The sequence below is a fragment of the Scyliorhinus torazame genome, chromosome 7, assembly GCF_047496885.1.
Source record: "Scyliorhinus torazame isolate Kashiwa2021f chromosome 7, sScyTor2.1, whole genome shotgun sequence".
In the NCBI taxonomy this organism is placed as follows: domain Eukaryota; kingdom Metazoa; phylum Chordata; class Chondrichthyes; order Carcharhiniformes; family Scyliorhinidae; genus Scyliorhinus; species Scyliorhinus torazame.
In genome coordinates, this window is record NC_092713.1 from 41354093 (window position 1) to 41368878 (window position 14786).

The 14786-nt window shown below is 47.7% G+C and overlaps 1 protein-coding gene across 1 annotated transcript in view; it reads left to right on the forward strand.

Annotated features, from left to right (window-relative positions):
• The window catches only part of LOC140426161 (glycogen debranching enzyme-like), a 157927-nt gene that overhangs the window by 103536 nt on the left and 39605 nt on the right, over window positions 1–14786 (forward strand). Inside the window, 3 exon segments of the mRNA XM_072510596.1 lie at window positions 8866–9041; window positions 9564–9666; window positions 14139–14364. Of these exon segments, the coding sequence (XP_072366697.1) occupies window positions 8866–9041; window positions 9564–9666; window positions 14139–14364 (505 nt within the window).

Below are 14786 nucleotides of genomic sequence, written 5' to 3' on the forward strand. Positions count from 1 at the left end.
TTTTGTGAAGCACAGCCTTGGCCCGATTAAAACTCGCCCTCCTTCTCGCCACCTCCGCACTCCAATCTTGATATACGCGGATCACCGCGTTCTCCCACCTACTGCTCCGAGTTTTCTTTGCCCATCTAAGGACCATCTCTTTGTCCTTAAAATGGAGGAATCTCACCACTATGGCTCTATGAATTTCTCCTGCTCTCGGTCCTCGCGCCATCACTCGGTATGCTCCCTCCACCTCCAGCGGACCCGCCGGGGCCTCCGCTCCCATTAACGAGTGCAGCATCGTGCTCACATATGCCCCGACGTCTGCTCCTTCTACACCTTCAGGAAGACCAAGAATCCTTAAATTATTCCTCCTCGCGTTATTCTCCAGCACCTCCAATCTTTCCACACATCGTTTATGGTGTGCCTCGTGCATCTCCGTCTTCACCACCAGGCCCTGTATATCGTCCTCGTTCTCGGCAGCCTTTGCCTTCACGACCCGAAGCTCCCGCTCCTGGGTCTTTTGCTCATCCTTTCGCCCTTCGATCGCCTGTAATATCGGGGCCAACAGCTCCTTCTTCATCTCCTTTTTTAGCTCTTCCATGCAGCGTTTCAAAAACTCGTGTTGTTAAAGGCCCCATATTAAACTGCCACCTTCCGATGCCATCTTGGTTTTTGCTTGCCTTCCTTGCCGCTGCTCTAAAGGATCCACCGCAATCCGGCCGTTTTCCTCTTCTTTTTCCATCCGTATCCAGGGGGGATTCCCTTCTGGTTTACCGCACAGTGCTTTTAGCCGTTAAAATTGCCGTTGGGGCTCCTATTAAGAGCCCAAACGTCCGTTCCACCGGGAGCTGCCGAAACGTGCGACTCAGCTGGTCATCGCCGCACCTGGAAGTCGCATTTCCCCATTTTACAGTATTTTCCATTGCCAATATTTCACTGGGGCCTTCACCAGGGTTCGTCACTGGGTCCTGGTGAGAGGTCCGTGTGGGTCGGATAGGATAGCAGGGACTGGGGGTGCTCGCAAGGTGGAGGGAAGTGGGGGGAGCCAGGGTTGACAGACAGGTGTGGGAGGGTGGTGCCAATGAGAGACCACCCCACTCCTCTGGCCCATGCAGGAAAACTTGCTGGTCTGACTGCTTGACACGGGCTTCTCCCGCCACTGCTTAACTCTTGGCTGTGGTGGGACGAGGCCCTGAAGTGGGAAATAATCGCCCACTTTAAAGGCCTCAATTGGCCCACTGGAGGGTGGGTTGCCTAAATGCACGCCCGCCCCCAGCTGCTGTTGCAATTGCAGTGGGGGCATGGTATACAGACTGGCCACCTGTTAGATTTAACGTGTCCTCCTGCTTTCAAACCTGCCAACCGCGGAGCATTAATTGCCACCCATGGTTTCTCTAGGGTTGACCCACTTGTTTAGCGAGTTGAGGGTTTGACTACCAGCCATAACTTTGCTGGTTGATCTTCAAATATGCTTAAATTTTAATTAAGGTGTGGGGAGGGTTTGGAGATGTTGCAGAAGAATAGGATAGATGGAAGTTGTAAGGATCCGACTTCCAGTGGCGGCCATGAGCTGATCGGTCGCATACAAGGTGGCTTCTGCTTGGAGGCTTCGGTTTTGGCCCTTTCTACCAGGTTAATGGGCACTTTGCTTGAAAAAAGTGCAGAATAAGTGGAGGGAGTTGGTTTCTCCTCCAAAGTGAAGTGTCAGTGGGCAACAACACCCGGCAAAAGTCAACTAAAGCCTTGACTTGAGTGGAGGATCTGCGTGGCACACCAACTGAAAGACTGGCGGAATTGGCTGTGTCGGTCTGGAACTGCTGAAGAATTTTCTAAAGGGGCAGTTTCGGCACCATCGGAAAGAGATGCAAGAGGACTGGTCCAGGGCAACTAAGGGAGCAGTAGCCCCTCTTCGAGGGACTTTGGAGCAGGTGGAGAAGCACCTGGAGTTGCAAGGTGCAACGATCCAGGAAGTGGAAAGGAAGGTGGCTGACCACAATGACCGAATTGTGTCCTTGGAGGCGGAGATGGTGATGTTGGGAGAGGCCTGCAAGGTGCTGAGGGCGCAGGGGGTCAACCAGGAGAACAGTCCAGAGGCAGAATCTACAAATTGTAGGACTGCTGGAGGTAACGGATACCACGGGCTACCTATCGAGGACGTTTGCGACGCTGGTCAAGGAGGGGGTCTTCGATATGGCCCCAGAGGTGGACCGTGCCCACCGGTCACTACAACAGGCCAAGTGCTGGGGAGCTGCCGAGGGTGCTGATCGTTCAGGTGCACAAGTTTCAGGAGAAAGAGGATTCTGAGGTGGGCGTAGTTGACGCGACACTGTAACTGGAAGGGGATTCCGATCCGGATTTACCAGGACATTAGGGTCAACATGGCCAAACGGCTGGCAGGTTTTATCAAGGCCAAGGTGCCACTCTTTCGGAGCAAGGTCTGGTTTGAGGTGTTGTACCTCGTCAAGGGGGAGGGGTTTGAAGGGAGGAGGTGGGAGTGGTTTGGGGGGGGGAATATGCTGATGCCACAGGTGATTTTGTGGTTGGTTCAGAAGAGGGTGGAGGGTGTGGTCATTTTAGCTGTGCCTGGGCTAGAGGAGAGCTTGGTTGCAGGAGGAGATTTGAGTTAGGCGGGGAAAGCGGACCTGGGTTCAGAAGCCCCCAATGAGGATAGTGATGTGGAACATGCGAGGGTTAAACGGTCTCAGGTGTTCGCGCACTTAAAATGTCTGAGACACATCTGTGGGTGAAGGACCCAAACGTGGCTAAGAAAGGACGTTCCACTCCCGGTTTTACTCCCAAGTCGAGGGGGAGGTTGCGATCCTGTTCAGGAAAGGGGTGGTATTTGTGGTGGCCAAAGACATGCAGGACCCGGGAGGGATGTTTGTGATGGTGAGCGGGGTCTTGGCGGCACCGGATGTTTTGGTAAATGTTTATGCACCCAATTAGGACAGCGCAGACTTTGTTAAGATGTTAGCAACTATCCCAGACATGGATGTGTATCAGCTGATAATGGGGGGCTATTTTGATTGTGTGTTGGATCACAGGATGGATAGAATGGGTATGGTGAAGGAGCTGGGGGTATTTATAGACCAAATGGGAAGATGGACCTGTGGAGATTTAAGCATCCGGGGAAGAGGGCGTTTTCCTCCTCCTCCCATGTATACTCCCGTTTTGATTTTTTTGTTGTGGGAAGTCTGTACTCTTGGGGATTGTGGGGACAGAATACGCAGCAATAGTGATTTGGGACCACACGCCACATTATGTGAACATGAGGTTCAAAATGGACCAGGCCCGGAGACCCACGTGGAGATTTGATTCAGCGCTCTTGGCAGATAAGATCTTTGAGAAGGTGGCCTCAGTGATAAAGGACTAAGTGGAGCTTGACCAGAACAGGGCGGACTCGCCCTCCACGTTTTGGGAGACACTGAAGGCGGTGGTTCGGGGGAGGTTATTTCTTACAAGGGCCATAGGGACGACGTTGAGAGGGTGGAGAGACAGTGGTTGGTGGATGCCATTGTAGGAGTGGATCAACGGTACTCTGTGGCCCTGACTAGCGAGTTTTTGGCAGAAGAGAAGAAATTGCAGGGGGAGTTTGACCTAGTGATGACAGGTAAGGCAGTGGGTCAGCTTCATCACTTCAGGGGAGTGCTTTATGAATATGGGAGAAGGCTAGTTGACTACGAGCCCATCAATTGAGGTGGCAGGTGGCTACCCAGGAGATTGCCTGGTGAGGAATACAAATACCAGGTGAGGAGGGCTGGTGAAGATGCTGGAGAAAATTAATGCATGGGGGTTGGGGGTGCTGTACAGATCTGAGCCAGGGGTGTGTGGAGGGAGAGGGGGGGGGGGGGGGTATTGACTCCGTCTGGGGTTAAAGTGCCAGAAGTTATGTCATGTCAGTGGGCATGGAGAAGGCTTTTGTTGGAGTAGAATGGAGGTACCTGCTTGAGATCTTGGGGAGGTTTGGGTTTGGGCCAACGTTAATTTTGTGGGTGCAATTGCTGTATGCCGCCCCCAAGGCCAGTGTGAGAATGAACACATTGAGTTCGGGATATTTTAGGCTGCATAGGGGCACAAGACCGGAATGGCCACAGTCGCAGCTGTTCTTTGCGTTGGCTATTGAGCCTTTGGCTATTGCATTCTGGGCATCAAGGGCATTGAAAGGGGAGAAGTGGGGAGCATAGTGTGTCATTGTACATGGATGATCTGTTGCTATGTGTTTCGAACCTGCTGGAGTATATGGGGAAAATAATGAGCCTATTAGGGAAATTTGGTACCTTTTCCGGGTACAAACTGAATGTGGCGAAAGTGAGGTATTCCCGGTGAACGCCCAGGGAAGGAGTGCGATTTTGAGTGCTTTGCCATTTGACCTGGCCAAAATAAGGTTTTGGTATCTGGGTATTCAGGTGCATAAGTGGAATTTGGCCAGTTTGATAGAGGGGGAAAAAGGGATTTGAAGAGGTTTCAACTGTCCTTGGCGGGGAGAGTACAGACAGTAAAAATGAACATTTTTCCGAGGTTTTTATTTGTTTTCAGTCCGTTCCGAAATTACTTCCAATGGCGTTCTTTCGTAGGGTGGATAAATTAATTTCGGAATTTGTATGGGTAGGTAAGATGCCTAGGGATCCGGAGGTTTTTTTTTGCAGAGATGATGGTGGGTGGGGGGGGGGGTAAATGTGGAGAAGGTGAGATGGGGAGGGGGGGCGGGGGGAGGCCTGGGTCAAATTGGGTGCAGGTGGAGGAGGCCTCCTGTGGAGGAGTGTGCTTAAGGACCCTGGCTATGGTCCCCTTCTTGTTTGCCCCGGATAGGTATACCAGTAGTCCTGTTGTGGTGTCATCCCTCAAGATATGGAACTGGCTGAGGCGGCACTTTGGTGTAGGGGTATGTCAGTATTGGCCCCAATATGCAGGAATGATAGATTCATATCAGCAGGGATAGATGTGAAATATAGGAGCTGGCATGGGAAAGAGGTAGAGCAGATAAGGGACCTGTTCGTAGAAGGGAGGTTAGTGTGGCTGGAGGAGTTGCAGGAGAAGTTCCAGCTGCCGAGGGGGGAGTGAATTTAGGTACATGCAGGTGCGGGATTCTGTATGGGAGGAGTTCCCCCCCCCCCCCATTCCCTCAGCTGCCAAAGTATACGCTGTTGGATAATTTGCTAACTCAGGATGAGCTGGGGGAAGGGAGAATTGCGGACATTTACTGGTGGTTGGAAACGGAGAAGGCGCTAGTAGTGGAGGTAAGTCGGAAATGGGTAGAGGAATTGAGGATAGAACTTGAGGGAGGAGGATGGAGAGGTGTGGTGGCCTGGAGTGGAATCATGCACTAGGTAAACTCGACATCACCCTGTGCCAGGATGAACCTTACACAATTTAAGATGGTGCATACATAGAATTTACAGTGCAGAAGGAGGCCATTCGGCCCATCGAGTCTGCACCGGCTCTTGGAAAGAGCACCCTACCCAAGGTCAACACCTCCACCCTATCCCATAACCCAGTAACTCCACCCAACACTAAGGGCAATTTTGGACACTAAGGGCAATTTACCATGGCCAATCCACCTAACCTGCACATCTTTGGACTGGGAGGAAACCGGAGCACCCGGAGGAAACCCACGCACACACGGGGAGGATGTGCAGACTCCGCACAGACCGTGACCCAAGCCGGAATCGAACCTGGGACCCTGGAGCTGCAAAGCAATTGTGCTATCCACGATGCTACCGTGCTGCCCATAGGGCATAGGGCCCATATAACTCGGGCTCGCATGAATGGGTTCTTCCCTGAGGTTGAGGACAAATGCGAGAGGTGCGCAAGGGGGCCCGCGAATTATTTTCATACGTTTTGGCTGTTCCCAAAATTGGGGAGATTCTGTGCATCAATGTTCGATACACTGCCAGAGATTGTGGGAATGGCGCTGAGCCCTTCAGCTGTGATTTTCGGTGTTTCGGAACTGTTAAGCGAAGAGGGAGGCCGATGCCGTGGCCTTCGACACTCTGACTGCCCGGCGCAAATTTTACTGGGCTGGAAGTCGGCTGAGGTATCAGCGTGGCTAGGGGATATGGCGGAATTTCTATAACTGGAGAAGATGATATTTGCTTCTTAGAGGATTGGAAGAAAGGTTCTGTGTAAGATGGAGGCTTTTTCTGTCTCAATTTGAGGATCTGTTTGTCGCCAGCGGGGGAAGGGATTGGAGAGTGTTGGGTTATTTAAGGGAGAAAAAGAGGAAATGACAAACTGTTTGTAACTTGGTTGTATTTCTTTGTTGATTGTTGTAACATTGATCGTGTTTTGAATAAAATATATATTTGTTTAAAGTTGTAAGGATCCTCCTGTTTAGCCCTGTTTGTTCCCGGTTTTCCCCTTTCTTATATTTTATTTTTCTGTTAACATCTTACCTTTTAATCCATGGAGGAACAATGGGACTATGACTTTAATTTGACTGGAAGCCTAGGCTGGTTTAAACTAAAGATTGACCTGTGACCCTAAGGCAAAGTAGTCTTCACGAAGCTGTTCGTAATTCCAACCAGCAGATTCCAGAGATTTGTGCTGCCTTTGTTTCAAACAAGCAAATGCCAAAACGATTTGACTGACATCAGTGGTGACTCCAATTAATGGACTTGGCTGTTGGCCAATGAGCTGGCTTAAAAAGGCTGAGCTTTGCTGATACCCTATGGTGATTGGTTCTGACTTCTCTGGAATGTTCCTCAGAGCCATGAGGTGCCATTTCTACTTTTGATTTGGATCCTGGCAATGGAGATGAAAGACCCAGCTGAACACTCTCCAGAAGGAATGGTTGCTCAGCTTTGCACGAAAAGATCCAGCCAACCCTTTCTCTCCAATAAGCCTGTGAGTGTTTGATTTCTGAAAACACAGCCTGGAGGAGAATCCACGAGCTGAGAGCAAAGTCGGTGGAAACTAAGCCTCTGTCTCTCCAGGGAAGGTGTGAGTTCAGTGTTTTATAACGAAACTGCAGGAACATCAGAAGGGGCTGTAAAATTAGAAACTTTAAACCTTACTCATACTGGGAAGAAGGTGCTTGAAGAAATCAATTGAAACAAGGACTTTTATCTTTTGCCCTTAGCCTATATTATTTTCACCCCTTTCCACCCCTCTGTGTGTCTGTCTTGTGTGTGTGTGTGGAAAGAGGGTGGAACAGTTAAAGGGGAGTAGTAGTTGGTTAGCTTACTGTTATTCCATTATCACTGCTTATTTCACCTTTACTTTTGTTATAAATAAATATTATGAGGACTTCCGCTGGCGGCCATGGAGTGAGTGGGCACACACAAGGCAGCTGCTGCCTGAATGTGTTGGTTTTAGGTCAAATGTCGGTGTTGGGGCTGGTTTAGCACAGTAGGCTAAACAGCTGGATTGTAATGCAGAATAAGGCCAGCAATGCGGGTTCAATTCCCGTACCGGCCTCCCCGAAAGGCGCCGATGTGTGGCGACTAGGGGCTTTTCACAGTAACTTCATTGAAGCCTACTTGTGACAATAAGCTATTATTATTATTATTATTCCACTGTGTGGGAACCATAGGTTTATGGCGGGGGGATAGATGGGATATATAGGCTGTGGAGGTTTACGCCGGAGGATGGATGGGATGTATAGGCTGTGGAGGTTTACGCCGGGGGATGGATGGGATGTATAGGCTGTGGAGGTTTACGCCGGGGGGATGGATGGGATGTATCGGCTGTGGAGGTTTATGCCGGGGGAATGGATGGGATATATATAAGCTGTGGAGGGAGGAGGAGCTGGTGCAGGTCGGGGATATGTTTTTGGAGGGGACATTCACTGGATTGGATGAACTTTGGGCGAGGTTTGAGTGACAAAAGGGGGAGCGAGTTCAGATACTGGCAGGTGCGAGACTTTGCGCGAAAGGAGCTACCTGCGGTCCCCCAACTACTGGAATACACGTTACTGGAGAAGCTACTTCTCACAGATGAGGTGGAGCAGGGCAGGATCGGGGACATATGCGGGTGCTTGGGGGAGCAGGGCATGACTCTAGTGGAAAGACAGAAATGGGAGGAGGAGCAGGGGCGGGAGAGAGGATGGGGACTCTGGTGTGAGGCGATGCGACGAGTGAACCTAACCTCCTCTTGTGCAAGAATGAGTTTGATTCCGTTTAAAATGGTGCACAGGGTCCACATGTCTCTGCCTCGGATGAGGGGATATTTTCCGGGGGTAACAAGTGGATGTGAGAAGTGTAGGCGGGGGCAGGCGAATCACGCTCACATGTTTTGGGGATGTGAGAGGTTGGAGAGCTACTGGGAAGTGGTGTTCAGGACCCTATCAAGGGTAGTGGGGGTGGATGTAAAGTCTCCCTATAGTGGTGATCTGTACGGTTTCGGAGGTGCCGGAGCAGTGGAGAGGAAGGAGCCGATGTCGTGGCCTTCGCCTCTCTAATTGCCCGGCGACGGGTTCTTTTGAATTGGAGGTTGGTTAAGCCACCTGTGGTTGCAGCGTGGCTGGGAGACCTGTACATATTTCTCCAGTTGGAGAAGATCAAATTTGCCTTAAGGGGGTCGGGAGCTGTTTGTCATGGGGGGAGGGGGGGAAAGGGATTAAAAGGGGGAAAACTGTACCAACTATATACTTTGCTTTGTTCGGATGTTATTGTTGCATTTGGAATAAAATCTTTTAAAACAAAATATATAAATATATATTAATTGTGTTTCAAATTGCAAACCTGGTGCTGTAAATTATTGGTCAGCCAAGGGCCAAAGAATTCAGGAACTTCACACAAATTATCGGTTACTTCACCTGTGTGGGGACTCTGGGGTCTGTGTTGGGGCTGGAATTGACCATGCACTGGCGTAACAAAGTGGACATGTAAGATGGAAAAAATAATTTTTTATTGGTAAGATTTCGACTGATCTGTTTTCTTGTAGCTTTGTGCAAAATGGCTCAATATTTGTGAAGCAACTTGCTCTGAGTTCACTGCAGATGTGTGGAGTGGGAAGATTTCCTTCTCTTCCAAAACTGGCCGGTTGCATTGATGGTGTTCCAACTAGACTGAATTACATTACTGGTGAGAAGGAGCAATGCTGCGTTTCCTTAGCAGCCGGTAAGCACCAACCACTTTTCATCCTATGTTTTAGTTTAAATGTATTGAAAATGTTATCGTTATGTTTTCAGCACCAGTTTAACTGAAAACTCCACACTTTCCTGTTCTTTTACAACTGGTCAGTTCTTCTGTAACTGATCTCAACATTTTAAAAAAATACCTCCAAAAGAAACAAAATGGTGTCATCAGAAAAAAATCATATATATTGTCTTCACGGTTCAGGATTGCTACTGTATCTTCCATACCAATATAATTGAGCTTTTCAGAGTAACATTGTCACGTGTGAAGAGCGAGTTTCATTCAGCGTTATGATTCCATTAGTATGTGCTACTGCTATTTGTCGAAATTTAAGGTGCTTGATCTTGTTCAACAGGCAGCATTTGTAGTTTACCTGTGAACAGGAAGCCTCTCTAAATGTGCTGAACCATTTTCGCTTGTATTGTTTTGCTAAAAAGCCATTTTGCCTTTTTATTTTTCAATTCTATCTCTTCTAATCAGAATTTTTTTAAATTTCCTATCTAGGGCTGCCACATTTTTCTGCTGGTTTATTCCGCTGTTGGGGAAGAGATACGTTCATTTCTCTCAGAGGCCTAATGTTGGTAACTGGACGCCACCTCGAGGCCAGGTAAGGAATGATCACGTCACAGAATCCAAGGAATGTCTGAGGTAATTTTCCCAGGCAGATTTGTGTGCATGTGGGGACTTTGCCCATTAGCACTGAAGGAGGCTATTCTTCCTATTGTACTGTGCTAGTGCTATGTCCGCCATGGAACTTGCTGCTGCACTGCAGTCATTTTTCTGTCCTTTTTGGCACCTCTGATATCTTTGCTGATCACATTTGTCTGTCCTCCACCTAAATTTTGTTTTCCCTGACAATAAACTGAGATCTCACTTTGCATCCAGGCTACACCCTACAGTGTTTTTAAACCATTGCATGATTATTGAGTCTGGATTAGTCACCGTGGCAAAATGCTTCTTGAGGTTTTAAGCCATTTAGTGCCTGCACTTGGCCAGAATGGATTTTATGGGGAGGTGGTGGTGGAGTGGTATTTTCATTGGACTAGTAATCAATCCAGAGACCCAGGGCAATGCTCTGGGGACCTGGGTTCGAATCCCATCATGGCTGATGGTGAAATTTAAATTCAATAAATATCTGGAATTAAAAAGTATAATGATGACCATGAAACCATTGTCATAACAACCCACCTGGTTCACTCATGTCTTTTAGTGAAGGAAATCTGCTATCCTTACCTGGTCTGGCCTGTGTGTGACTCCAGATTCACAGCAATGTGGTTTATTCTTAAATGCCCTTTGAAATGGCCTAGCAAGCCACTCGGTGCAAGGGACAATAAATGCTGACCCAGCCAGCGATGCCCACATCCCATGAATGAATATTTTTAAAATGCTGCTGTTTATAAAGAAGGATCCCAAAGAGCATTATGAAACGAGTTCTTGAACGTCAGATTGATTTAGTCTGACTGAACGTGTGCGAGAAATTGTGCACCCTTCTGAAATCCAAATGGATGACACATTTAAAATAAGAGCAGAAAATGCTGGAAGCATTCAGCCAGCAGGTGATGCAGCATCTGTCAAGAGAGCAGATGAGGTAATAGTTCAAGACCCCTTGCCTGAAGTGGAAAAGTTTATAAATGAGCAACATTTTGTTTATCAATGGCACTAAGAGATGAATAGATCATTGAGGGGGGAATCTGAATAGGAAGTGGCAGTGAATTAAAGAATAAAAACATGATAGTTAAGTGTTTGAAAGAAGACTGGTGATGCCATGGTTCAAAAGTAGATCTGATTTGTAACCAACTTAGCCACCCATAAAGTGCTCTGTTGGAGATGCTGAGGAAGAAGCCTTGCGGAAAGGTACAATAAAAAAAGGGACCCATTTCCCTGGAGGTGTAAGAAGTGGAGGCAGCAACAGTGGATGCTAATTCTCACATGACTGTCCCCTCACCAGAGGTGCATCCATGCTGGATTATTAAAACACGTTATTTGATCATTAAAAGTGACCAAGTGGCAAATCTCCTTTCATTTAAGATCTCTGTTCTATTTTAATATAGTGGGCGGAATTCTCTGAAAATGGGGCTATGTCCCCACGCGAGAAAACAGGCGCGAATCACTCTGGACTTTCCTGGAGAAAGTCCAGAGTGATTCTCCATTTTGAAGGGGACGTGGAGTAGTCCACGCAGCTCCGGCTGCCGATACGGGGCCCTGCACCTCCAGCCACGGGTCCACGCATGCACGCGGCGGCCCCGTGCAACTTGGCGGACCCACACAGCAACCCGGCCCCAACAATATAGCCCCCCCCCCCCCCCCCGATCGCCCGCCGATCGGTGGCCCCTGATCGCGAGCCTGGCTGTCCTGGAGCCCCCCCCCAGGGTGGCTTCAGACTGGGTCCCGCAGGGTGTAACCATGAGTGAACCACGCCAGCGGGAACTCGGCCAGCTGCCGGCTGAGAATTGCCCCCGACCAGCGCCGCGTCGTCGGTGTGCGCGCGACTGGTGGCGATTCTCCGGTCCGCGGAGAATCGCGGGAAGGCTTTGGACTCAATCGCGGGTCTGACCCCCCGTCTCCGACCCACGCCGAGCGCGATTTCGGGGCAGAGGCTCCGAGAAACCCACTCAATATCTTTCATTGTTATAGAGACTTGGGATACTTGCCTTTATGAGCCGAGGAATAGAATCTAAGGAGGTTCTGGTGGAGCTGTATAAAATGCTTATTAGGCCACAGCGAGGATGCTGCATGCAGTTCTGGACACCACACCATAGGAAGGATGTGATTGCACTAGAAATGGTGCAGAGGAGATTCGCCAGGATGTTGCCTGGGCTGGAACATTTCAGCGAGGAAGAAAGGCTGGTTAGTCTGGGCTTGTTCTCCTTGGAGCAAAGAAGGCCGAGGGGAAACTTGGTTGAGGTGTACAGAATTGAGACGTGGATAGGATAGGTATGAAGAAACTTTTCCCCTTAGTAGAGGTGTCAATAACCAGGAGGCATAGATCTCGGGTAAAAGGACAGGAGATTTAGAGGAGATTTGAGTAAAATCCTTTTCACCCAGAGATGGTGTGAATCTAGAACTCATTGCCTGAAAGGATGGTAGAGGCGGAGAACCTTCACAACATTTAAGTGCTCATATGAGCACTTTGAAATGCCACAGCATACAAGGCGACCAAATGTTGTAAAATGGGATTAGCGTAGATATGTGCTTGATGGGCGGCACAGTCATAATGGGCCAAGTGGCCTCTTTCTGTGCTCGGAAAGCTCTGACTCCCAAGAGTTCCTAAGTGGATTGCATCTGTTCGTACACCTTTCATTCAAAGAACTTCAACATCAACACAGTCCTTCCAAGATGGCAGAAATGTGGCTGATAAGCATAATGTATTCTCTGATTTATAAATAGTGGCATAGGGTACAATAGCAAAGAAGCACTGATTCGGCAACTGCAGTATTGTGTCCAGTTCTGGGCACCTTATTTCAGGAAGGGTGTGAAGCCTTCAAAGAGGGATCAGCAGAATGGTTCCAGAGATGAGAGAGCAGTTAATAAAGCATATTGTATCCTAGATTTTATTAACAGTGCCATTGAGTATAAGAGTAAGCAGGTCATGTTGAACTTGTATAAGGCACTACTTAGATCTCATTTGGAGCACTGTGTCCAATTCTGAGCACCATACTTGAGCAAGGATGTGAAGGCGTTGCAGAGAATGCATTCCAGGGATAAACAGCTGTAACAATGAGGATAGACTGGAGAGGTTGGGATTGTTTTCCTTGGAGAAAAGAAGGCTGAGAGACTTGATAGAGGTATTCCAATAGCTTTAGGGGTATGGACAGCATAAATAGTGAGAAACGTATTCCTCTCAAGGATACATGAAGAACTAGAGGAAACAGATACAGAATAATTGGAGTAGAAGTGATGAGAGAAACACATTTTCAAACCAGAGGCTGGTTGGAGTCTGAAATGAACTTCCTGAGAAGGTCGTGGAGGCAGGTTCGATCAAGGTATTCAAAACAGAATTCCATCCCTATCTGAAAATAAATGACATGCAAGGTTATGGGGATAAGGCAGGGGAGTGGGATTAGGCAAAATGCTCTTCAGAGAGCCAGTGCAGACTCAATGGGACAAATGGCCTCCCTCTGTACTCTCCCTCTGGGATGAAGGACTAGTTATGCGGATTGATTAGTGAAGCTGGGGCTGTTCTCCGAAGAGGAGATTTGATCAAAGTACTCAAAACCATGCACAGAGTAGACCGGGACAAAGCGTTCCCATCGGTGGAAGAGACCGTTCCCATTGGTGGCAGGGTTGAGACCAGAGGACATTGATTTAAGGTGATCGACAAAAGAAGCAATGACAATACGAGGAAAAACGTTTATATGCGAGAAGTGATTAAAATTGAGAGTGTGCTGCCTGATTATGGTGGAGGCAGATTCAATCAGCCTTTGGACTTCAAAAGAAAATTGTACAATTAATTATCTGAAGAGAAAAGCTTTTCAAGGCTATAGGGAAAAGGCATGGGATTGAGGCTAGCTGAGTAGCTCTCCAGTGAATTCTGCTTCAGTGGGAGTAAAAATTTGTTCTTTCGCACAAAATGGTGACTGAATAGGACATGGAAACATCTCACCCTTTTTGCATTCTGCTCAGTAACCCGAGGTCCCTTAAAACAAATACATTCAGCCATATCCCGAGAATTAATTTAAAAATAGAGCTGAAATATTAACTGCTTCGCTCTCCACAGATGCTGCCAGACCACCTGAGGTTTTCCATAATTTTTTTTTTTTATTTCAGATTTCCAGCTCTTGAGGTATTTTGCTTTTCAAAAGAAAATCAGGCTTTAAATGTCCAAGCCATGGGCCTATAGTTCGACCCCAAATTCTTCACTGAACAGGAATTAGAGTTTCACGTGATCCGCTGTCCAAGCCATGGGCCTATAGTTCGACCCCAAATTCTTCACTAAACGGGAATTAGAGTTTCACGTGATCCGTGTTAAGAGTCAAGTCCCTCGTGCAATTATTGTCTTGTGTTAATGTGAATTAATTATCTTTGTACACCCAAAATCTGCAGTAATTACAGTTCTGAAAATATTTAATTTACTTACAGGAATATTATCCTCGCATTTGCCTGCACTCTACGGCATGGCCTAATGCCAAATCTACTTGGTAATGGAGTAGCTGCTCGATACAATTGTAGAGATGCTGTCTGGTGGTGGCTTCAGTGTATTCAGGATTACTGTACGGCGGTTCAAAGTGGAGTGAAAATTCTCAAATGTCCTGTATCACGACTGTACCCTACTGACGACTCTCCACCTCTTGAACCAGGCACTGTGGTAATTGTTTACTTTGTCCTAATAATTTTCAGCAATGTATAACTGTGGCACAAATGATTCTCTCCTACAATGACAAATCCTCGTCTGCTGGTGGGGCATCAATACTCAAGGATGTTTGCTTTTACCATTTTATACCCTTTTTGTATTTGCATTTAGTTTCATAAAAACTTGTTTTCCTTAACGTGCAAGGACGGTTGAACAGAGTAGCATGACATTTACTGTTTGGCAGCTTGAGATTAATTTACCGCTCCAACAATTGCCTGTGGTGACCTTGTGTTGTAGCGATTGTCATGACAATCTTCAAATGTTTAGCTCTTTCCTATTTGTCTCCCCACCCTTGTTTTCATTCTTCTCCTTTATAAAATACAAGGGAAACTCAGAGGAAAATTAGCTTGATTTTCTTCCTTTTATTTTGAACAAGA